Raw genomic sequence first — 26,432 nt, forward strand, 5'->3', positions numbered from 1 at the left:
GGGACCATCCTCACAGATACCATTGTCGACAGGGGGTTAGGGATGAACATTCTACTGAAGGAGATCTAGAAGAAATTGGGGAAGTGGACATTGTGGCCACCCACTTTAACCTGGTAGATGCTAACCAATTTTACATCAAGCGGATTGGAACGTTGATGGCTCAAAGGGTAATGATAATCCGTATGGTAGAGTGCATGGATTTTCTTGTCGGCCTTTAGATAGATCCAATGTTACTTGTGATAAACAATGGTCAACACCTCGTGGTCCTAGAGATGGGTATCCTTGGGACCATCCTCATAGACACCATCGTCGATAGGGGGTTAGGGATGAACATACTACCCAAGGAGATCTAGAAGAAATTGGGGAAGTCGACATTGTGGCCACCCAATTTAACCTAGTACGTGCTTACCAATTTTACATCAAGTGGATAAGAATGTTGATGGTGCAGAGGGTAATGATTGGCACTTAGCCATTTGTCTTGGACTTCATGATAATCCCATTGAAGAAGAAATACTACGAAGCGATCCTCAAGAAAATGTGGCTGGTTACAACAAAAGTGAACTATACTCGGAAAAGGAACACCCTATCGATGGAAAATGAAGGGAGGAAGTTTACAATTGATCTCAAAACACAGATGGTGAGTAAAGACTTGGTATCCTCTTCAAATAAATGGGATAGATGAGGGAAAGCAACATATGAAACCTAGTGAGGAAGTTGTTCTAGAACTAGAGAGATGCTCTGAAGACAATCTAGATTAAATTAATGGACTTGTCCATTGGAAAATGGAAGACTACGAATTGTTTCATTGTAATATGTTGCAGGTAGACAGATAGGCGGAGGACTTCTTCCCACTAGAGTATAGGGAATATACAGAGGGGGAGGCCCCAGTGAATGAAACACTAACACACCAATTTGGCTAGGAGAAACCAATTTGGTACGAGGAGCACAAATCACAAATCTCAACGATGTTTGAAAACTCGAGAAACATACTAGTGGGGGATGGCTAGAACCCGATCATGACAGCTACATTGTTTTCTGATATTAATGAAGGAGACTTTGCGAGTTCTTTGATACTTTGTGTTGTGGTACATCTTTTTCCATTACTATATATCCTTGTATGTATTAACATGTTACCCGAAGGGGCAAATGAATGATTTTTGTAGAAGGGTACATTGCAATCTGCAACAACTTCATAGAACAAATCAGATACATCTGAGTATGGATTTGGAGTGGTTCTCACTTAATATGGATTTGGAGTGGTTTGCACTTAGTTATCACTTCGGTTCTATTGTGACGTCCCTTTCTTTTAGGATAATAATCATAATAATTAAACATAAAATAAATAAATAAATAATTAGTAATAAAATGTAATTATAATCTAGTTACAATAATTTTAAATAAATAATAAATAATAAAAGATAAATATAATTGCAATTATAACATAAATAATTATAATTATAATAAACATTAAAATTGAATTATAAATATAATAAATAAATATACAAGTAAACAAATAAATGAATAAATAAACAAGTAATATATATTAATAAATAAACAAAAAATAATATACACAGCAATACATAAATAAATAATATTACAAGTCGGGGTACATACTCCCATGGAGTTACCGCAAGGAACAATTACTAGTAAAGAGAAACTAATCGCTAATATCAGAATTCATTAAATTTATACAACTAATAATTAAGACTAGTTATTAAATAACAAAGGCAACAATTAGTAAAAGTTACGAAATGGGTGTAATGTATTTAAGAAAAGGCACAAGCATGAGGAGATGTGCCTCTTAGAAGGCAAGCTCTTCATTAATACCAGGGCATAGTAAGGAGTACTTAAGGATCAAGGAAGGGATTCATACACAGCCAGTGATGATTTTAAAAGCCAATCAGAAGGAAGAGAGGACCCGGTCAGAAAAGCTCAAACAACATATCTTCTTAGCTGATGATTAGATAATATATACAGACATCAAATTAATATTAGCAGCAAGACACTATAGGTAAAGAAGCAGATCAGGTACACGTATTTATTACAATCGACAAAGAGTAATATAATGAGCAAAACCATTCCAAATTTGACTTAATCAGATTTAACAGTAATCTTGTCCACTAAGCACAATTCATTTGGCATTTATCAAATCGTCCCAACAGAGAACAATATTAATATTAATGTTAATTACATAGCAAGAAACAAATTATCCTGCAAGTAATCTGATATCGACATAGTGCTTTTGGAACAATACTATCAGTACCCATATCTTACTGGTTATATAAAAGTTTATAAGTAGTAACTCATAGCAAGAATATAGATATCAAAATAATTGTCCCTGATTTTTAAATCACCCTAATAGAGGACATTACATCTAGCTAATCCGGAACAGTCCTTTTGGGTGTCTTGATGTGGCATGGTTTGCTGTGAACATCAAGAGACATTAAAGGAAACCTTTACATGGTCATTGGGCTATGGTATGTGCATGAAAGAATTCGTAACTGTCAAATAGTGTGAAATGCAAATGTTAAATTGAGAAATTCAAAGGAAAATGCAGGTCTGCAACTTATAATTTCTATGTCCAAACCCTTTTGAATCAAATCAATTCACTCATAACATCAACTTCTCTTGCATAGTCAGTGCAGTCGAGAAGACAAATCAAATTGCTATACTTCAGCAGCAACTTGCACTACCAATTTCAGACAATCTTCCACTATACTTCAGCAGTGGATAACAGATCCTCAGAACATACCATTATACTTTAGCAAGGCTACAAGCTTTAGAACCTCAGAAAGCCACAAAGACAACAAAAACAAATAAATATTCAAGCGTACTTTTCCCAATGAAATGAGCTCATATTTATAATGCCTTCGTTGACAAAAGTTTTTAAAAGAACTCAACTTCTGAAATTGTGAAAGTTTCCCAAAAGAATTCAACTCTTGGAATTGTGAAAGTTTTCAATTAATACTTGGCTTAGGCATAATATTAATGAAATAAATGGCCCCTTCCAATGATGACTCAACCCTCAACTTAAGTGATATTATAAAATTAAATTATAACTTTATAATAAATCATTTAATGATCTAATAATATTTTGGCCACTAAAAATATTATAACTCCCAAAATGCTCATCATTTAAATATGCCATCTGAAATAGTTGTTACACCTATTATTTCTCCATGTGACCAGATGCACTTTCCAAAAATAGAAAGGGTCCATCTCAATCAACACCCAACTTACCACAGATAGTAAGTACACAAAACTAAGCCCAAATGAAATCTAATCTGAGCCAAACAAAGACCAACCTATAATTTATTGAATTGTGGAGAAGATAAGACCCTCGCAAGCCAAGCCATTGCCTCAGAAGACCCTCTATCCACAATAATTAGCCTACGAAGATCACAATAATAAGCTAATCTCTCAAACCCTGATATTGGCAAAAATGGGGACATTATAGCAGTTTAGTTCACTTGCGTCAAATGCTGGTTTGCTCCCTATACATTTGTGCTTTACAATATAGGGTTTATTCTCACACACTTGCGTATAGTAATTGTGTTTTGTTGCTCATTCAGGTAAGCAAGACTGGTCCTATAAGTTTGCTGACAAGCTTAGAACATTAATGCTTGGTCTAAGATATTTAGAATTATCTTGTGGTCATGAGTTCTGATTCTGTCTGATAATGACCAACATTGGAGTTGTAAAGCCTAATCATGTGTCTCCAACACCAATCTTCACTAATTTGTTTATCTAATATAATTTTAGAGTTAATAAAGTAACATTTCCTTTGAATATATTGTAGGTGGTGAATACATTGGAGGTATTTTCTCATACTTGAGAGCTGAAGCAATTTTGAAAGGCTATAATGTGCATGGCTATTGTTATCATCACAATTGTACCTCTTATGAATATTAGATGCTTTATGATGTGAATCATTTTTATTGTATTTCCTCTATTATTTTTTTGCTTTTTCTATTCAAAATTAAAGTTTAAATTGTAACTTTTCCATTGCCAGCAGGATTCGCTTATTGATCTTACCATTGGGCCGTATGAGACATATGAAGATGCTCTTTATGGATATAAGGTACCTCTCAAGGGTTTATATTTTTGGTTTTAATGTTTTTCTTGGAGAGAAGGTTTTTTGAGTATTGTATAAAATAAGAATGCTATAGTTTTTCTTGAAAATCCTTGTGTTGTTCTGGTAGAAATATTAAAACTTGTTTACTTAGATTAAATGGATTATTGAACCATAAAAACTTGCGTACAGATGGTTGAAAGGATTATCAAACCATTAACATTTAGAAAGCAAAATACAGTGAAATAAATGAAGTAAACCACAAGTTCATCTTACATTCATTCAAGAAAACCCCCATTGGAAGAATATTTTTCTATATCAGCATTGTAGTAAATGATGCCATAATCCTCAAGATGTTTATCCACTGTTCCCCACAACTCTATTAATGAATTACCCAAGCCTCTATCAATATCATACAAATGATACACGCAAAGTCATTGGTCGATGCTCAGTGAGGGTCCATATGTGTATGGTATCAGGTATGCAAATCTAGTTAATTCTCAGACCTCAAGTTATAACTAAAGTGGACTGTGTGCTTTGGATTATAGTGGGCTGCATGGCAGTGTCAGTTTTTGTGCCAATAAAACAAATACTAATCATAGCTATGCAGTTGAATTATCTAATGGACATTATATTACTGTAACATTATTAATGCATTCATAATTATCTTGTGATGAATGAAAGCATTAATAAGTTCAGCATCTTATCATTTCGACTTGTGATAAATGCAAGCACAGAATGATAACAAACAGTGAATGTTTTTGAACAGTACTTGTAAGTTGCCTGTCATTGATTTGTCAGATAGCAAACATAAAATTATAAGCATAGTTTAACTGCACAAAATATTGACCATCTCAGAAGTGCTATATGTCCAAATGTATTGAAAAAAGTTAACCTTTTTCTTGTTGATCTTGTAGGCAACTTTTGAAGCATTCATAGGAATTCGAGATGAAGGGGCAACATCTAAGGTCAAACTTTTCAGCAATCATTTACAGGTGTGAGTGTATGATGGTGATAAACCCATTTGAAAGCATAAAATCTATCTTTATTATATTGAGTGAATTATTGGAGATCTGTACCATATGATTGACTATTGAATTGCTTGTAGGAGTTGGAAAATAATCTCCCGTTGGATGACAAGTACAAGTCAAAACGTGTGACTGCTGCTCCTATTCGTGTGATCCAACTAATTTATAATACTGGGGTATGTTGCATTTGATTCTTGATTAAATTACAGGCTGCGACTAACAGATGTAATGTTTAGACGTAAGACATAATAGTTAATTTTTATAATTTTGTAATGGCTTACACATTAAATATATATAATGACATAATTAACTTACAAATTGCAAGTTACAACTGATGTAACTGTTAAAACTAAAGCCCAGGAATCCATGTAGATGACCAGTAATAAGAAAGAGAAAAAACTGAAACAAAGAACACCAGAATTATCTTGGGAAAACCCTTCGAGAATAAAGAAAAAACCCAGCCACACAACAGAAATATATCTTTATTGATAATAAAATTGTTCAAGTGTACAATATCCTTTACTTGAAGTGAATATATAACAATAGGAGAGACTCTTCACATTATAACCGAAGGTCTCTTGAGATTCTCATAACTCCTATAATTAATTACGACTCTTCAAATATTCATGCCTCAATGCATGTTAATGCTACATGTCATTCACATTTAATATTACAAATTAAACTTAAGTGTTCTTTTCAGTTGAGGATGACAATAACGGTAATAACATCCAGATTTTGACAGATAAAGATCTCTATCGCAGCTACAAACTTTAACACTCCCTCTTAGCAAGAGAGAGATCATTAATTGAACAATCACACAAAGCTGCAACCAAAAATGTCAATGATAAATTCCGATCATACGAATTCAAAACATAATCCATGAGTTACTCAACATGAAAACTTGTAACAATGAGTCATATTCATGGAATCACTCAGCATGAAAACCTATAACAATAAGTCATATTCATGGAATCACTCAACATGAAAACCTGTAACAATGAGTCATATTCAAGAAATCACTCAACATGAAAAGATTTGTAAGACTAACAGCTAAGCCTTTATTCATGAACTCTCTCAATGTGAACTGTCATGGAATCTCTCAACATGACATCCAACTCCCATCACAGAATCTCTCAATGTGATGACATCATGCACTCTCTCAACATGATATTCACTATCGTATAGTGAAAGAGTTATCATGGCTGATCTTACAATCTCATTTATTCCGATAAGAATAAAATAGACAATAACAAACTAAGATTTGATTCCATTTAAGTCTCAAATTTCATAAATACCACAAGCATCACAAGCATCTATGAGAGTGATGGGGATTCCATAAGTACTCCCTGTTAGTTATGAAGCCTCCGTTTGAAGCTAAAATCTCTCTCTCAAGCTCAACATCTCCCTCTGGAGCTATATTCCTTATCTTGTTACATCATGCAAGTAACCAAGAGAGATTAATAAAATCAATTTATCATAAAGAAATATATATACATTATGATGACATAAAATGGCAGGATACTATGCCACTGCTCAATATTCCAACTTTGCATGCTCATGTAATTATCCCATGTGCAGACTAAAACACAGCTCAGTACTATAAATCCTCAAACAGCTTTGCCCATGAAATATATTTGTCTACCTGAAGGTATATCAAATGAACACATCCAATACATAAGGACGAAGGCTACAGCAATTTGATCAACCAGCATGAATATCATAATTCTCTAGCCAAAGGAATACATTAGACAATCTGTATAACTCCAGCAAAAGAAGAATGATAGACACCGTTAAAAAAACCTAGAAAATGATACACAACCTCTGCAAATAACTTATATAAGCACAACTTACACAAGCACCGATGATATCATAAATCATGTACAGGTATATCTGATATCAAGCAGTTCTCATAGATCAAACTTGATCTCACAATATATATAAAGTGCTCAGAAAATAAACATCAACTCAAGAATCACACTTAATATGCTAATGACATCTAAACTGGTCTTGACATGCACAAAGAACTTTCCAAAAGATGAGAAACGGGTCTGAGAATAGTTGGCATGTTAAATTGCTTTGAATAACAACCACAAAAATGACCTATCGAACATAACACATACTTCTATCTGAAGGCACGTCAATATGCAGTCATAGTAACATCCAAATTGTCAATGCAAGAAGAGTTGAATCTATATATCTTCAGAATGCAATATGCATCAATGAAAAACTCGACGTTAGAACAAGGATAATATATATATTTTCCTTGAAATATAAGAAGTAGAAGATAAGAGCATTCAAGTCAAACACCTATGGAAGAGACATAGATACCTTCACCCAATACTACAAAGAGTTGTTGCCAAGAACAAATACTTTTGAATAAGTATTATCGAACGCCCGACCATGAGAAATATATGCGCTCATTTAACATAATATTTCAAATGCCAAAAGAGCAGAGAGGTAACATGTATGATCATCACTGCTTCATTCCAAAAGAACAACTCATCTATATGTTTACTCATTAATAAATGAAACGACAAAAATAGTAGTGCCTTTCTTCGAACATGCAAACATAAAGAAAACGGTCACCAACACAACCGAACCTGCAAATGACTCCAATAGCATACAAGGGCTCCTAGGGGTGTCAATGCCATTTGAAGCTTGGCAATAATTAAGAACTGATCATGACATAGAACTTAAAATTGGGAATCAATCTCAACAAGCACCATCAACGAATGATAATCGTTACAGAGTTCATCAAAAATTCGAATGCCTAAAGGCTCCTGATCAAAACGGCACTTGACTTTCTCTCCTTCTTGGTTGATACTCTTTCGAAAGGTAATCATTGATTGATGAGAGATATACGGAAGCTCACGCAAAAAAATGACTCTTGAAGCTCACATCAATTTAAAAAAAAATAAAAAAATGAATACACATATTTATTGAGAATGATTCAAGAACTCTTGACACAAGAATGGGTTGATGCAGGACTTTGAGAAATATCAAATGAAGGGAATCAAATCTTTGAAAATCATCATTAATTCTTTTTCAAATCAAAAGAAAGAAATCATTTAAATCTCCAATAGCATATAAAACCATAACTAGAACATGCAATTCATAAATAACCTGTAAAATATAACTTATCTATCGTGCGAATATGCAGACGTCTAAAAAAAAACTTGAGCAATCATGATTTATCATTGAATAAAAAAGACACACAAATCCATACACAATGTCGTTAATGATTCGGAAGCTTTTCGAGAAAAAGATTGAAATATAACCAGGCTTTGATACCATGTTAAAACTAAAGCCCATGAATCCATAACCAGTAATAAGAAAGAGAGAAAACTGAAACAAAGAACACTAGAATTATTTTGGGAAAACCCTTCGAGAATAAAGGGAAAAAACCTAGCCACACAACACAAATATATCTTTATTGATAATAAAATTGTTCAAGTGTACAATATCCTTTACTTGAAGTGAATATATAATGATAGGAGAGACTCTTCACATTATAACCGAAGGTCTCTTGAGATTCTCATAACTCCTATAATTAATTATGACTCTTCGAATATTCATGCTTCAATGCATGTTAATGACACATGTCATTCACATTTAATATTACAAATTAAACTTATGTGTCCTTTTCAGCTGAAGATGACAATAATAGTAATAACATCCAGATTTTGAGAGATAAAGATCTCTATCGCAGCTACAAACTTTAACAGTTACTCCCTCAATAATAACTAAGCACGTAACTGTGGGGATGGATTAAGGGGAATTTTGATGGGGCTGCTAAGGGCAACCCTGGAAAAGCAGGGTGTGGAGGAATTATAAGGGATCATACAGGTAACACTATTGATGCTATTACAATTCCTATTAGTATATCAACCAGCCACAGAGCCGAAGCCATTGTTGCCCTTTACACCATGAGACTGGCTGTGGAAACTAGAAGCAGGTACCTTTGGATTGAAGGTGATTCTCTAAACATTATAAATATGCTCAATGACAAAACCCCAAGTACATGGACTATAGCGGATAGTATAATGGAAATAAAAGCTCTAAGGACTAATTTTGAAAAAGTCACCTTTTCCCATTCTTATCAGGAAGGTAACGCCATTGCTGATTGGCTTGCCAGTAGGGTTGTGCAAGGGGGTAGTACACTGAGGTGGCAGAATGACCTCAGAGAAAATGTGGATTTCACTAAGCTCCTCTGAGGGGATGGATTAAGGGGAATTTTGATGGGGCTGCTAAGGGCAACCTTGGAAAAGCAGGGTGTGGAGGAATTATAAGGGATCATACAGGTAACACTATTGATGCTATTGCAATTCCTATTGGTATATCAACCAGCCACAGAGCCAAAGCCACTATTGCCCTTTACACCATGAGACTAGCTGTGGAAACTGGAAGTAGGTACCTTTGGATGGAAGGTGATTCTCTAAACATTATAAATATGCTCGCTGACAAAACCCCAAGTACATGGACTATAGTGGACAGTATAATGGAAATAAAAGCTCTAATGGCTAATTTTGAAAAAGTCACCTTTTCCCATTCTTACTGGGAAGGTAACACCGTTGTTGATTGGCTTGCCAGCAGGGCTGCGCAAGGGGGTAGTATGCTGAGGTGGCACCACAACCTCAAAAAAAATGTGAATTTCACTAAGCTCCTCCGAGGGGATGGATTAAGGGGAATTTTGATGGGGCTGCTAAGGGCAACCCCGAAAAAGTAGGGTGTGGAGGAATTATAAGGGATCATACAAGTAACACTATTGATGCTATTGCAATTCCTATTGTATATCAACCAGCCACAGAGCCGAAGCCACTGCTGCCCTTTACACCATGAGATTGGCCATGGAAACTAGAAGCAGGTACCTTTGAATAGAAGGTGATTCTCTAAACATTATAAATATGCTCTATGACAAAACCCCAATTACATGGACTACAGTAGATAGTATAATGGAAATAAAAGCCCTAACGGCTAATTTTGAAAGAGTCACCTTTTCCCATTCTTACCGGGAAGGTAATGTCATTGCTAATTGCCTTGCCAACAGGGGGCTGTGCAAGGGGGTAGTACGCTGAGGTGGCACAACGACCTTAGAAAAAACATGGATTTAAAATTGCTCATTAAGTATGATGGTACATATGCGACGGAGGGAAAGATCCTCCAAGATCAGTAATTTAATGATAATTGAAAGAGGGTCTACGGAGGGGTGTGTTACAATCCCTAGGATGTACTTCATTGCTATTATTATCTGGGCGTGGCACGTAGGAAGATTAATGAAATCCTTGTTAACTTTTGCGAGTATTTTAGCTAGCTTCATTTTATCTCTTTTTCTAGGATTAGCTACTCTGTTCATTCTCAAAGACATACATTGTTTGAAAATGGGGGGAGAGCTGAGGAAACAAGAGCCCAACAATTGCAAAAATTGGAAGGGTAAAGCCTCTCTTTGGCAAATTCTTGAGAAAGGAAATGTGACTCCTTACGTGGAGCGATTGCATGGTTTCAAACCACATGTTACAGATGCTTTCTTTAAGAATTGGTTCGAGGATAGGGTAACTTTGCATGGCGTCATAGTTCATCTCACAGAGGACTTCATTGCTGAAGTGACTGGTCTCCCAAAGGATGGTCTGAAATACAACAAGGAAATGAGCATTTCTAATGCCGCCTTCAAAAAGTTTTTGAAAATTGAGGAGGAAGAGAAAAAGTTGGAGAAGAATGGAGACTTTTATGAGCTTAACCAGATAAAGGTAATATGGAGGGATGTTTTATCTTGTTTTCGTGAATATTTTATTTTAGATGGAAGATTCAAAAGAGTCCACAAGTTCCATTTTGTTTTTCTAAACCATTTCCGGTATAAAGATAGGATTTCTTTCCCTTTCTACCTGAGGTTTTCGTTATTACAAAGCCTCCAGGCCCATAGGAAGAAAGACACTCGCCCTGTCCTTCATGAAGGCCTCATTCTCTTAATTGAGAATTATTGCAAGATGAAGGTGATTATTATTTCCCCTATTTCGGGGGAGAAAAGGGGGTTGGCGAGTGAATCCTAGTCTAGAAAGAGCAAAGGGGATGAAGGATAGAGCGTGAAGAAGAATTTAGAGATTAAGGATACCCCCCCCCAAAAATGTTGAGGATATTACTGATTCTTCTGATAAATATGAAGATAAAAATGTGGAGGCAGAGGAAGACACAGAGATGGGGGATATTAGCTCTAATTTGGAGGGTTATCCTGGGAGTAAAGATGAGATTGGGAAGAATGATGTGGAGGAAAGTTTGGATAAAAATGAAGGGTCAGATAACATTGGTAATGAAGATAACCAGGGTGGAGAAACCCAGAGATTTGAAGAGGAAAATGTGGAGGAGGAAATGGGAAGGGAGAAAGATTTAGGAAAAGAAGAAGTGAAGGGCACGAAGATCCCTAGGGAGAAGGAGGTAGATGATCCGAGTTTGGGGATTTTGCTCTCCTTCCTTAATACTGCAAAGATTAAAGCCGACTCCTCTCTCAGTGGAGATTCCTGGACTTACAATGAGATTATGCAATTAAAGAAAAAATTGGGTAAAGTGCAGAAGGATCAGGAGAATGATCGGGCCAAACTTGTGCTGCTGGAAACTCAGGTGGGAAATATACTTGAGAAATTGAAGGAATATGAACAAGGTCTCTGGCATATGATCAAGGAAAGTGGCAATAATTTGGAACAAGTTACTTCTAGCTTGTGTGTGATTGCGGCAAGTTTGGGGAAGAAGACGAATGAGGATATTATGTCTCCTGGAGGAGCAAGTAAAAGGACCAGATTGAGCTTGCGGAAGAAGGCTGCTGAGGTTATTGCTGGTGCTGGCTTTTCCCTTGTTGATACCAATCTTAATACAACTGAAGTGGGGAAGGAGGCTGCAAAGATGATCAAGGAGCTGCAGTAGTGGTCGAGTTTTTGCTGTTTATGGTTTTAGTTTTCATTTTGAAAGCTTTGTAAAACTTGTAGGTTCCAGGTCCTTGTAAAACCTAGTCACGTTTTCTAGTTACATTCTATGGTTTCAGGTCCCTGTAAAGCCTAATTTTGTGTCTATTTTTTGGTCTCAGGATTTTGTTTCTTGGTTATGCTATGTTTGAACATCTTTTTTACTATTGTTAGGGGTTTCAGGTCCCCTCAAAACCTATTTTTACCTTAATCTAAAACTAAGCACACACATGCTTGTCAATGTGCACCCATTTCCCTTAATGCCTCGTTCTTACACAAGTTGGCAAAAGAACCTTCTACCAACATTTCAAGGTTGATAGAAATCATTATCACGAATTTGGATTTTGGGTTTGAAACATTGAATAGATGTTGTGGAATGTGCAGAGGAGTGTCAACATTCTGAAATTCATATTTGAAATCAAACATTAAAATTGGTATTTTGGCCCAGTAGACAGAGACAACGGTATTTCACATCTTGGAAAAACATAGGTATACTACAATAGGGGACTAGGGCAGAAAAACAAAGATAAGAGAATGCTAGAGCAGAAAAGCTTTCCATGAGGATTGGAGATAAGTAATCTATCAATAGTTTAAAGAAAACTAAAAATTTGTAATTTTTATATGCAAAGGTAATATTTTTGGACTGTTGCAATGCCAATTTAATTATCTTGTCCCTTGCTGTTTTTTTCCACTTTGAGTCCCTTTTTGTGCAAAGCTCATAGTTTTCTTCTATCTACTTAGTCGAAGAGGACTTCTTACACCCTTCTTGTTATGTCATGTTTTTCAGTTCAAATCACTTTAATTTTGTAGCCAATTGTGTAAGGCTGGTAATATTTTGGAATTATTGCAATACATCTTGTTCCTTACAGTTTTTTTTCCACAATGAGTCATATTTTGTGCAAAGTCCATAGGTTTCTTTTATCTACTCAGTTGAACAGGACTTCTTACACCCTTCTTATTATGTCATGTTTTTCAGCTCAAATAACTTTAATTTTGGAGCCAATTGTATAAGGCAAGAATTAAAGTGCAAATGAGCAAGTCATGTCAACATTACCCAATATTGTATTGCTTTTTAGTGTTAAATTTGTCTTTTGCAAGACCACACAAGGTGGAATAGCATGTGAAGTAAAATCTCTCATCAAATTTGGAGAAGCTCTTTGAGCTGTAACCAAATTAGAAAATAACCTTAGCTAACCCAAGGCTGAAACTATAGACAAGGTTCTTTTGGTGGGTTTGCATACATGAAAATTGTAATGAACCCAACTGGTTTTAACTTCAATTGTAGTGGTTCGACATTGTGTCAAATGCTTATCATGCAAGCTATGATACCATTGTAGTGAGCCCTACATGTCATCGTTATTTTCAAGTTCACTAACTCTAGCCTCATCAAGATGTTGGGACTCGGTGTGACTGTCCTAAAGCAAAACAGCCATATCTACGTGTCCCTGCAAAGAGTCACCAACATCATGTATGCAAGATGGGCTAGTGGCTGCCTCACTAAGCACAATATCATTTTCACCGTGACCACCAGTTGTTGAAAACTCATGCTGAAGACTTCTAAATGTCTCACCTGTGGAAAACTCCAGCTTTTCTTCCTGCATTCTTGATGAGGGGATTCTTGATACAAAACATAGATTAATAACAGCAGATAGAGCACCTTTCACCAATATGAACTGATTGACTCAAAGTGCAAACAAAATCAAATACATTTCTTCTTAGCTTGAAGAAATATTCTTAAACCCTCATCATCCAATTTCATTAAACATTTATCACCATTCGAACCACAATTAGAACCTCCATCTTGAAGCTCTTATAGAAGATCAAATTCAGAAGTTATTTCACTTCCTCAAATGATTGCATAATTGAAGAATCCCTGCTTTCCGATGGCTGAAGTCAAAACCCTAGTTTCTTCTATTAAAGTTCATCAATTTAAAATAGCATAAGCAACATGAATAATGAATTCCTTTCTCAAAAAGCATTGCATTTATAATAAATAAAGATGATTTCTTCAAGATTCCGAAAGCAACTTCTTTCACACATTTTTCAATAAAGAGCCTTCATCAATACACTTTTTAATTAGAAGTTTTCGTTCAATAATTTTGAGTTTTTTGATTAAGAAATCAGGTTTTGAAAGGACCCTGAACCCCTAAACCCCTACACAATAGACCTTAAAGATTAAACATTAAGCCCATAAGACAAAACAAGACAAAAAAGAGACAGAGCCAACAAACAAACAAAGCCAGGAACAAAAAGGCAGCACCCCGACCACTAATGGAAAACACAAAATAAACATAGAGAACAAGGACATCAACTGGGAATTATCCCATGTTCTTTAACATCTCCGCTGCCTGCTCCTTAGGTTGGTCCATATTCTCTGCAACATCCTTGATTTGACTGATTTCTGAAGTGGCAACTGCAGCCATCTTCCTGGTTTTAGCTCTGGTTCTTCTCCCAGTCCCTTCCTTGCTCTCTATAGCAACCCCTTGATCATCAGGAACAACAAGAATGGCCTTCTCCTCGACAAAATTTTCCAGCTTGCTGATAAGAATCTTAATGTGCTCATTGGAAACTTTGAGAATCTTGTAACTTCGATTACTAATACCTTTTAGAGAGTTCTCAATGCCATTTACCTTATCATCTAGTTCTAACACCTTTGCCTCCATTTTGTAAAAGGCTGCAATGTCCATCACAATGCCCATCATGGAATTCTCCTTATCGGTAGTCTTAGGTAGCTTGTGGCTGTCACTCCTTTCCTCCACAGAGCCCATCCTGTCCTTCAGATCGATGACTTGATGAATAGCCACTTAATAGACTTGAAGTTATCTAGCAAACTGTTACTGGCATTGTTGAGCACATCCATGTTCTCCTCTTTACTATTATCACTGAGGATGAGCAGAGAGGGGTCAATTAGTTCCTGGAGGTCCACTTTACCTGGTTCAAACTTACTAACCATGAGGTTAATTTTTCTCCCTGGCTATGCCCAGCCTAACTGTGTTCATATTCATGTTCTTCCTGGCCATTCTCCTGGCCTTAGAAGGGGCTATGGAGTCCTCTGCAGGACCCTTAGCTTGAGTATCATGAAAATTTTCAACCCTCTCATATGGTCCCTGAATAGGAAAGTCATCCCCATACTCATCCTTAATGAGGTTCAAAGGGGAATCCAAGCCTTTGCTGCCTTCAGTATCCCCTTTCCCAATTTTTTGCTTCTTCCTTAAAGGCTTTTTGCCGGTACTCTCCTGTTCAATTTTAGTGTCCGTGTCATCACCCTCCTTGTCATACTCATCAGAGGATATGGCAACTTGTTTCTTAGACACAGGGGTTCTTAGATGCTTCACAATCAGGCTACTCTTCTTCTTATCAGTCCTCTTCCCAAGCTTTTTCCTGTTGGACCTGACCTCCTCAATGTCATTCGCCATCCCTTCATCTTCCTCAAAGTAAGTCTCATTAAAACCCCCAACCTCTTTGACCTTCTTTTTGCTAGGAGAAATCTTTTTCTTAGCAAGGGTCTTCACAGGAGCCTTAGGGACAGAACCCTTCCCCTTGAATTTTCTTTTTGGCTCTTCCTCTTCCTCCTCCGAGTGCATGCCCTTGCTATCTTCAGTATCAAAAAAGTCCTAAGATTCCTTTGAAACCTCCTCAGAATCATAGACGCCCGCTTCACCTCAAGAAATTTCCCAATAGAGTGAGATCTAAAGTACTCATAAATGACCAACATTAGACCATCATGAAGAGGGGGGTTGGTGAGAATTTTCTCCCTTAGGCCATTAATACTGCCATTCATAGATGAGTAAAGATAAAAGGGACTGAAAACCTTAATACCATGCCTAGAATGGTTCAAAAGGGCAAAATGGTGCGAACAAACCCTTGAAAATCTTCCATCCAAAGCAACAAAGTAAACAATTCCATGTAACACAAACCGCCATAGTTTTTAAATACATTTAGGCTGGTCACTAAGAGAGAAGATGAATGTTGTGCTAGTGTCCTATGTCGATGTTTATAATTGAGCAATTTAAATAGAGAGTGAGGATGAAATATCTTATTGGGAAAAAGCAAAGACAAAAGAAAATGAGAGTTAAGATGAAGAAGTGATAATGAATTGAAGACCATCCAAAGCCCTAATAAGATATATGACGAAGGGATTGGAAACAAAAAAACAAATTACCAAAAAGATATAGGTGTTAGAGAGACTCTAAGCTTGAATCTCCCTAAAATTGTTTCGTTGGGTCTTACTAGCCCCCTCAAAAATAACAACAAAATTTGCATTTGTTATTTTATGGTGATCGATGAGGGTGTCTTGTTATCTATTATCCCTCTATTAGTGGCTCCATAGATGTACTACTGGTAGAGCACTCGTTGAGTTACAAAAACTAGCTGAGTTTTCTAGCATGGTGAGTTCTTACAACTTTTATTGGCACCAAAAACTTGCCAATTCTTTGGCAAAAAATTGTTGCCAAGTACTTGTTGAGGTTTACCAAAATCTTGGTCATAATAGCACTAAAAGGCAAAAAATTACACAAATTCATTTCATTTCTCATTTCTTCACTTGTATTTTGTTGTGAGGGGGATAATAGTCTCCCAAACACTTGCAAATTGACTTATATCGATTTTGTTAGAAATGGAAAAAGGAATCTGTAAATAAACAATACCAGGAAAGAATCTAAGTGAGTAAATGCATGAAAAGATATTACCATAAAATAGGAGAGAGAAAGCTTCAAGCTCCAACACCATGAGACAAGATATTTGGAAAGGGGAAAGCAAAGAAAACCCCTTGTGACATTATGAATGAGGCATGAAAAGCCTAAGAAGGAAGAGAGAGAGAGAGAGAGAGCAATCGCTCATACAATAATTGAGAAGAGGAAGAAACCTCATTGTTGTTGAATGAGAGAGGAGGGTCATCTCTTAAATAGAGATGAGAGAGAGGAGTTGGAATGTAACTCCCATGTCTATGAATGCCACCATTCATATGTGTGTGAGGCCAAGTGTGAGATTCCTCTTAAGGAGGAATAATCTAAAATTAGAAATTACAATATATATTTGTCCTCACATATTCCACTAGATGACAAAATAAGATGTAGTGGAAAAAGGACAAAAAAGAAATATATTAGGATACCTTGGCTTATATCCTAATATATTACAACAATAAAGGAAGAAGGTCTAACCTTGGTTTATAAATACACCAAGGAAAGATTACAACTTCTAACACCCCCCTTTAATCTTTACTTGGGGTAATTACATCAAAGGGTATTAAACCCATAATTTACAAAAATCTGCAACTTAATCTTCAATATGAAGTAATTTGATTGTCTTCAAGCCATATGGTATATTTGCAGATCCAAGAGAAGTACATGAGTCCTTTGAATGTGATCATGTGGAAGCATAGACACCTCTAAGAAGGTTCCTTGATGGATCACCTGAAAAAAGAACAACAAGACAAATATCCACAAGTAGAATGCCATCATTTATGCAAATTCGAAATCCTTTTGAATAAGGATAATAAAACTCTCATAGAGAAATAATGAGTAAAACATGTTACCACAAAACAATGGAGATAACCTGATATGAAGATAACGTATATGCACAAAAAATTGTCAACAAGGACAAATTGAGTAAAAAGCTTGATCAATGCTCTCATGAAAAGTATATTATACTAATGCACAAATGACCACAGACAAGGCCAACTAATGATACGTGCATCAACATTGCATCAATCATGTGGATATAGACAGTCCACTTAATGAATCATCCCACTGCAAGTTAATGGGCTGCAGTACCATAACTTACATGACTCACGATCTAAGCAATGAAGTATGCAAATCATTATCACATTAATATATGAAAATAACATAAAGGAGAGACATGCTAGTCAAATTAGAATTATCATGATTTTTGTTAAGATAATCAAAAGAATGGATTATGAGGATATAACAACATATTGCCTTCAAATTGGATCAAATTATCTGAATTTGGAGAGAAAACTCCAATAATAACATCCTCTTTATTGAGGAACAAAAATGGAACAACATGGAGGGAAACTCCATAAAAATATTAATGTTTCAAAATGGAACCAATAGAACCAAATGGAGGGAAACTCCATAAAAATATTATCCTATCAAAATGGAACAGATAGGATCAAAAAACGAGTGCATACCAATATAGGATTGAGGGATACTCCATGGGCCAGATAAGGAAACTATGTATCAGTTATACTGAGGGGACCTACATAGTTAACCTTGAAAAAATATGAAGCTCCCTATGCAACTCAAAATATCATATAAATCATGTATATCAATGGTATAACACCATAAAGTGCCAACATGGGCATAAAATGATGCTATAAAAGCATAGAAGTGCAACTATGAGCACATTAAAATATCAAAATGAAGGCAAATGTGTAAGATTACTCATAATCCAATCAAAATAAAATGATTTAAGGAAGATCAACTAAATATAGATATCAGGTATAAAACTCCATTGAGGGTAAACATGAGTATGTAATTCATTTTCTGAAAGAATATACCAATTTTTGAATCATCATAATCATAAGAATTTATATATTTATCTGGGCATATATGTGGGCCCCCATATATACTCAAATAAATATACGAAAATAGATTGGTTAAAGAAAATAATCACCTTTCCATACTTAATATTTTGGAAAGTCACAATTTATAAAAAATCACAATATTTACCTTGGTTCAAAAATATAATCTCAAGGTAATAAGAATATAAAATCATGGGGCAAGAAAAGATCTCCCCATTTTTCGCATACTATGCCTTCACGATGGAAGAGATTCAAAAAGAATTTTTTTTGAAATAAAATACTAAAAAAAGTTAAGAAACTTTTCTAAAAAAAGCTTGAGAGATAGAATATTACACTTGTCTGATAGTGAATGATTACCTGCCAAAAATAGGTTGACAAGAGGCAATAATAAAAATAAATGATGCCTCTGTCAAGAGCTAAAAAAAGAAAAAAGAATCTTGCATGCTAAAAAAAAAGGTTTTGACATGCTAAAAAAAGATTTTGACATGCTAAAAAAAAGATGCATATTACCAGCATCGCATTTTAGAATTAAGGGTACAGGTTCAAGCTCCATGTGGATAAATCTTGTGCAAATGAAAGGAAATTTTTCCAACTTCAATAAGGATGTCACTAGGAAGCCCTGTCGTACAGAACCAGGCCTGTCCTTGTCGTTGGAAATCATCAGTCTTCGATCCCAGCTGCATACAAGCCATCTTTCCCAAATCTCCGTTCTGACTAGATGCCCGTTTTCAGTTTTTCTAGCTGATTCAGGGGCTCCCTTGTCAAAACCTCCAAATTAAGCGGGATAACATAGAATGCGTATTTCAGATCTCAAAGGAGCACACACTTAAAAAAAAGCCACCCTCCTCCCTGTTCTAAGCGTGAATAGAGTGACCTAAAAGACTGCAATACTTACAAGAATGCAGACCAAATGCTCGTATACCACTACTATAAGGGCAGAAGAGCAACAGAAGAATCTCCACCAAACCTCCCATTGCAACGAAAACCCATCTCAGTATAAGGCCTAGAATATGATTTAAAAAAAAATCCGGGCTGCTTCAAATCCAAACAAAAAACAAGTAACCCAAACTACAAAAGAGCCAATACCGACTTCAATACCCATATCAGAATGCCAACATTCCACCACATGAATCAGAAACAAAGCTCCCTAACAAGCCTCGGTATGAATAAAAACAAGGTTTGCCGCCCAGTTGAAATGCAATCCAAAAATCAGCTACAAAAACTAAAGAAAATGCAGTACCCACTTTGAATTCGGGCTTTTTGTTTTTCCTTTAATTCGGAAGCAGCCGGGTTTTTTCTGGGTGCAGTGTTGTTAGTGGGAAGTCAGTACATGCGGCAGTTGCTTGGAAGTCGAGTTTCTGTGTTGGTTTATCTGTTCATGGACCTTTTTTTTTAGGGTTTAGGGTTTGAAATTATCAATTGGTTTTGATGGGCACTAAGTGGTGAAGGTAATTATGAAAGTGGTAGGTGCATCACTTGGAAGCCCTTGTTGGTGAACTTCGTTTCACAAAACTGGGTGTGATGGAGTCTACGTGACCTAATGTGCTTGTAAAGCAATATCAATATGAGTTTTTGTTTTAATCAATATACATCATTTCTCGTGATGAGCTGAATGCTGATCCCTAAATCCTTGAAGCAGGGATCGTGTAGGAAATGTTTATCCTGGAGCTTACCTTGAGGTCATGGATTCATACAGAGGAAAATAAACGGCGCACTTTGCAGAAAAATGATATTGCTGCAGCCATAACTAGAACTGATATTTTTGATTTTCTTGTTGATATTGTTCCTAGAGATGAGTTGAAGGAGGAGGGCCTTGGCATTCCTAGAGGTCCTGTGCCTGTGGGTACTCCTGCTGAACCTGTGCCATATTACTATGTTCCGCAGCAGCATCCAGCACAAGTAGCATGGAAAAGAAGATCCATATACAAAATATACGAAGTTCTGGAAAATACAGATGGTTTCCATTTGATTTTTAAAATCAATAAAGGAATCAGTTGGAGGGAACCTTTTGTGTAAACGAGCGGTTGGAGGAATGTGCCCTGTCGGAGGGTAAGCTTATCGATGCCTACATTATCAAGGCCGCTTTTAATCCAGACGTTTCGCTCGTAAACCGTCTCGCGAACATGTATGCCAAATGCGGTTGTTTAGAAGATGCACGAAAATTATTACTGAAATGTTGTTTCATGGAACGTGATGATCACAGGTTATGCGAAATGTGCTAGGGGAGAACAACAGGATGCTCAGCTTGAATCTTTGAAACTGTTTTGCTACATGCAACTGGATGGGAAGAAACCTAATAGGATTACATTTGCTGGTGTTCTCAGTGCGTGCATCGGATTAAACAATTGAACTATCCCATGACTTCACCGGCGACTGCACCAGCGCCTCTGCAAGTCCAGATGCGGCAGTGGCGGCGTTCATGGAAGTAATCATGGCCAAGTTTGTGTGAGACAATGTGTTCCCGGAAGGTCCCAACCCAAAAAATCCAGCGTAGTCGTCGGATTCAACAATATTCTGCACTGCACAAAATGGATGCTTGTGGTAAAATGGATGAAGATATGCCTATGCGTCCAATACGTTAACAAATCTTATTATCAAGCACAAGAAATATCTGAGCAAGGAGGTGGCTGCAAGCATAAGGTAAGGCCGTGGCCTGAACGTGGCCCAAAGCACTGCATCCGATGGCGACGGGGGAGCCAAAGGCACAAAGTGCCAAACACTGACACAAAGAGCAGCAAGGGCTACCGAAAAGAGGCCCAAAGGGCAAAAAAAAAAAAAAAAAAAAAAAAAAAAAAAATAACGCCAGGGCCTCCAAAACAAACCCTGAAATAACAACATGATCGCAGGAAGGATGGAGGAGGAAGAACCAGTCTCCATCAAAACCGATCAAAGAACAGTATGGGGATAAAATTCAAGATCCAACATAGTGGGATTCAAATTTTCTCAGAAATTCAGTTAAAGTTTAAAAAACTTAAAGCATGCATGCAGAGACAAATTAATAAACCTGATTGCATAAAGAAAACCGATCTTTGTCAGAGCATAATAATAAATAAATGATATGAAGTAATATTTTGTTGTTTTGGCGGCACGCCTTCCAAAACAAAAAAATTGAAGCTTTTATAAGAAAATCCTTTGGCGGCAAGCCTTCCTAAGGGGGTTAGATGAAAATTACTAGAAAATAAGAAGTAGCCTGCACAAATTAGAGCAAACAGTTAATCAGGTTTGGCGGTAAACCAGCCAAATCAAAAAAAATTCAATTTCTTCCATCTTAAGAAGATTAAAGAAGAAATTAGTGAAATCTTCAAGAGCCTCCTTCGAAACGTACCTTCATGCAAACACTCAAAACAAAGATTAAACTGCTCTGATACCATGTTAGAAATGGAAAAAGGAATCTGTAAATAAACAATACCAGGAAAGAATCTAAGTGAGTAAATGCATGAAAAGATATTACCATAAAATAGGAGAGAGAAAGCTTCAAGCTCCAACACCATGAGACAAGATATTTGGAAAGGGGAAAGCAAAGAAAACCCCTTGTGACATTATGAATGAGGCATGAAAAGCCTAAGAAGGAAGAGAGAGAGAGAGAGAGAGCAATCGCTCATACAATAATTGAGAAGAGGAAGAAACCTCATTGTTGTTGAATGAGAGAGGAGGGTCATCTCTTAAATAGAGATGAGAGAGAGGAGTTGGAATGTAACTCCCATGTCTATGAATGCCACCATTCATATGTGTGTGAGGCCAAGTGTGAGATTCCTCTTAAGGAGGAATAATCTAAAATTAGAAATTACAATATATATTTGTCCTCACATATTCCACTAGATGACAAAATAAGATGTAGTGGAAAAAGGACAAAAAAGAAATATATTAGGATACCTTGGCTTATATCCTAATATATTACAACAATAAAGGAAGAAGGTCTAACCTTGGTTTATAAATACACCAAGGAAAGATTACAACTTCTAACAGATTTGAAATAGATTTGAGGTGGATTTGAAGCGAATTTGAGGTGGTTTTTGAAGAGTATGACATCAATGATTTGGAGCAACAAACCATGGAGGGGGGTGGATTTGATTTTGCGCTAGATCACATTGAGTTGAATGAGTAGTCATTGCTAGTGCCAATAGAAGTTAGAAGTAGAGGTGCATCCAGGATAAAGGACGAGCCACAAATTGAATCAACAAACGATGCAAGGAGCCACAGTTATGCCCAGTGCAAACTTCTAGGCTAGACCCTCTAGTGCTACCTCTCCCTTTGTTTTTACTAGAGCTGGGAAGGGGAAGATGTAATTGTAATAATGCATTTTGTTGTAGGTAAATATTGTGTAGCCAACATGATGTATGTCATTGGTAGATATTGTGTGGCCGACGGGTCCCTTCAGGAAGGTTCTTGTTATGTAGTCGACAGGTCCCTTTGGGAAAGTTCTTGTTATGTAGCCGACAGACCCCTTCGGGAAGGTTCTTTGAAAAGTATTTATACACCCTCTTGGGTCATTGCAAATCATCTGTATGTAATCTCGTGGCATATGCGAATAATACAAGGAGTTCTACTGTTCTTGTCTATTGCTCGATGGCCTTGCTAAACATTTGGCGTCATTGCTCGATGGACCTGGTACGAAGGCAGAGAAATGAAGACTAATGCCGAATTAGTTGAATAAAAATAAGCTGAAGGAAAAGGATGAAATACGCACTGCACAGGAAAATTTAATTTTGGCACAACAGGCCGAACGTAGACGAAGGTTTCAGCAAATTACAGATGGACAACGTAGCACTAAAGAATTGGAGGAGACTCGACAGTGGGTGGAATTGGTGGAAGAAGCAAGGGAGGAGTTTCTGAACCTACATACGCCGAGGGAAGAGAATCTAGACGGAAGAGGATTGACTCGCATGGCTCGGAGTGCCAAGGGAGCACGAGCGTGGAGTGAACTCCTCGTCCGAGATACACTTCCGGAACAGACAGTTTTGGTTGACAAAAACCCTTCACCAAATACCATGTCTGTCGGAACGGCTGCCTAATTGTCACAGAATGGCGAAGTTCCGAGGGAAAATTGAGTTGTATATCAAAAATTAAAAAAAAAAATAATAAGGGGAGAAAATTGAAAAAGTCACCGTATGGCTTTTTAAAGCTTCATACATTGTACGACTTTCAAAGCTTCATTCACCGTATGGCGGATCTTAAAAACTTGCAAGCACCGTACGAAAATTTCAAGGAGGAATATAGCGTATGGATTTGAAAGTAAGCTTCCAATTGCTATTGTACGAACGTCTAACTTTTTGATTGTAACTGTGCGGATTTCACATTAAGTTCTTTAATAGCGTACAGATTTTGGGAATTAATTGCTCTAGGGTCGTACGACTTTTAGAGACTGTTTCTTTGATGGCATTGTACGAGATTTCTTCATGTTGCTGGTGTACAGATTTCATGAACAAGATTTGGCATATGGATTTCTAAAACAAAGCTTGGTGTATGGATTTTGAAGTTTTAATTATATGCTTGAAACGTTAATGGATATTGCTGCCATACGGATTCTAGGAAGAAATTGATTGTTCCTGAAGGGCTTTGGAGGTTTAATTTGTTCATTAGAGCTGTATGGATTTTGTAGGCAATTGGAGATTGTTTTTAGGTAAGCTTCTGCTGCTGGTGTAGGGATTTGAGGAGTCAAGTGCCAATCTCAGAACATAGATTGCCGTATGGATTTGAAAGATAAAGGTTGGCGTACAAATTTAGGAAAACTTGCACATTTGGATTTGGGGTTCAGTCTTTTGTTTCGCTCTGTACGGATTGAGGAGAGCTTTCAGAAGGGTAACATATGTAAGTTATCACCGTACGGTTATTGGTGCAGCATTCAATTCAAGTACGCCATTTTCACTCTTCTCATAATACGAACTTTAACGCAGCATTGAGCGACTTCCTTTTCATGCGTGCGGCAATGTCCTGAAAGAAATAGTTGATGGGGTGTGCGGCAGTCTTGGGGAAGAATATTGATACAGCTTCTTTTGGTAGCTTGATATCCGTACGGTGCAGGATAGGAGTTCTAGAGAAATTTTGCATCTTTGTCAAAGGAAAGCTAGGGCAGAAATGTTTGATTTCGGTCGCCAAGAGTTGGATTTACAGAGTTCCAGAGAAATAGGAGGAGCAAGCAAAAAAAAAGAAAAAACCGATGATAGATCGAAAATGTTCAGAATGCATAATGCATGATGCCAAAGGGAAGGGAAAACATCAGCGGTTGCCAGAAAGAGTGTGGGACCAGAAGAAAATCACAAAAATAGTGTGTTCCATGCAGTTTTGTGTGACTCTGCCCGAGGACCCCACGGGGGTGCTGCCCCTCAACCCCACTTGTCGTTGGTAGAAATTGTGTATCAGCTGACGAAAGACGAGGATGAAATACGCACAGCTCAGGATAATCTAATTCTGGCACAGCAGGCAAAGCGCCGAAGAAGATTCCAGGAGATTGCCGACGAAAACAAGAGCGCGGAAGGATTGTTGAAGGAGACTCGACAACGGCTTGATTTGGTGGAAGAAGCGAGGGAGGAGTTTCTGAACTTGCATATGCCACGGGAAGAGAATCCTGACGGAAGCAGATCGACTTGCACGGCTCAAAGTGCCGAAGGAGCACGAGCGTGGAGTGACCTCTTCATCTGAGATATACTTCCGGAACAAACAACTTTGGTTGATGAAACCTTTTCTTCACCAAACAGCGTGGAAGTCGAAAACAGCGCGGGTGTTGAAAACAACACGGAAGCTGAAAACAGCGCGGGTGTAGAAAACAGCGTGGGTGTGCAGAACAGCACGAGTGTTCAAAATAGCACGGGAGCTCAGAACAGCGTGGGTGTTCCGAATAGCGCAGGTACACAACAAAACCCCCAACATACAATGATAATGGAAGGTCTGAAAGAAAAGTTGCCTAAATTTGATGGTGATAAAGCAACTGATCTTATTCGACATTGTAAAACATGTGAAACGATCTGGAGAGCGAACAACATAACAGATGCGAATGAATGGTTCCGACAGTTTTCAGCCACCCTACGGGGTGTTGCGATTGATTGGTTTACTGACACAGATCTGCATAAATTAAACACTTGGGATAACATTAAGAAGGAGTTTTGTGCAGAATTTCAAATATTGTGCGATGATAATGAAATCGTCAATGAGATATTCAATACCAAGCAGAAGAAGAATGAAACTGTACGGGTCTTCGCCAGGAGGTTGAAGGACCTAATTAGTAAAATGGAGAATAAGCCGGTAGATGGGCTCCAAAAAAGATGGTTCATTGAAGGCCTTCACTTGAAGTTGCGGAAAAAGATGAAGATCGTGCCACCATCGACATATACTGAAGCATACAATCGGGCATTGAACCTCGAAAGTGAATAGAAGACAAAGAAGAAGACGAAGACCAGCTCATCCGATTCAGATGACGATGAGCCTTTAGGAGAAGATAGCAGCGACGATGAAGGTAGCAGCAAGAAAGTCTGTTCTCTTCAGAAGGACATGCTTCGGATGATGAAAGAGTGCAAAAACATGAACAAGGAGACTAAGGGCAATGACCTATGGTGTACGAAGTGCAAGAAAGAAGGCCATATGAAGGGATCCTGCCCAAAAGATCAATTTTGTGAGATTTGCCAGATTATGGGACACTCGGTAAAGGAATGCCCTTTCAATTTGAAAACAAGAACACCGTAGCAAGTGTTCCTGACATAGGAAGCATTCCCGTCAGGAGGGAACGGGAACACCAGTACGGAAGGTGCCACATCGGGAGGATATAGAAACAATTAGCGCGGTCAAAACAACAACAATAATGGCGGGAGGAGTCGAATCCAGTACGATGCCAATGGCCGGCCGATAGTTCA

General features: G+C 37.3%; 2 protein-coding genes across 3 annotated transcripts in view; both read left to right on the plus strand.

The window, feature by feature from the left end:
• Positions 1 to 26,432, plus strand: part of NUDT3 (nudix hydrolase homolog 3) — a 250,981-nt gene that overhangs the window by 140,908 nt on the left and 83,641 nt on the right. Inside the window, exons 12-14 of one of the 2 annotated variants that reach the window (XM_089833188.1) lie at positions 4,013 to 4,081; positions 4,990 to 5,067; positions 5,181 to 5,276. In XM_089833188.1, the coding sequence (XP_089689314.1) occupies positions 4,013 to 4,081; positions 4,990 to 5,067; positions 5,181 to 5,276 (243 nt within the window). The remainder of the gene's footprint in view (positions 1 to 4,012; positions 4,082 to 4,989; positions 5,068 to 5,180; positions 5,277 to 26,432) is intronic. The other variant, XM_089833189.1, reaches the window with a different exon arrangement.
• On the plus strand, positions 15,494 to 21,388 carry LOC149559259 (nuclear transcription factor Y subunit C-4-like). The gene has a single exon (XM_089833187.1). It carries the CDS (start codon positions 20,242 to 20,244, stop codon positions 20,602 to 20,604), a length of 363 nt encoding a protein of 120 aa, XP_089689313.1. The 5' UTR covers positions 15,494 to 20,241; the 3' UTR covers positions 20,605 to 21,388.

This window comes from Cupressus sempervirens, chromosome 5 (genome assembly GCF_028749045.1).
Source record: "Cupressus sempervirens isolate cs-2001-9-10 chromosome 5, ASM2874904v1, whole genome shotgun sequence".
Classification (NCBI taxonomy): Eukaryota; Viridiplantae; Streptophyta; class Pinopsida; order Cupressales; family Cupressaceae; genus Cupressus; species Cupressus sempervirens.

Excerpts from the sequence above, each read along its gene's own strand:
- LOC149559259 (XM_089833187.1), top strand. The coding sequence starts at position 20,242 with ATGTTTATCCTGGAGCTTACCTTGAGGTCATGGATTCATACAGAGGAA.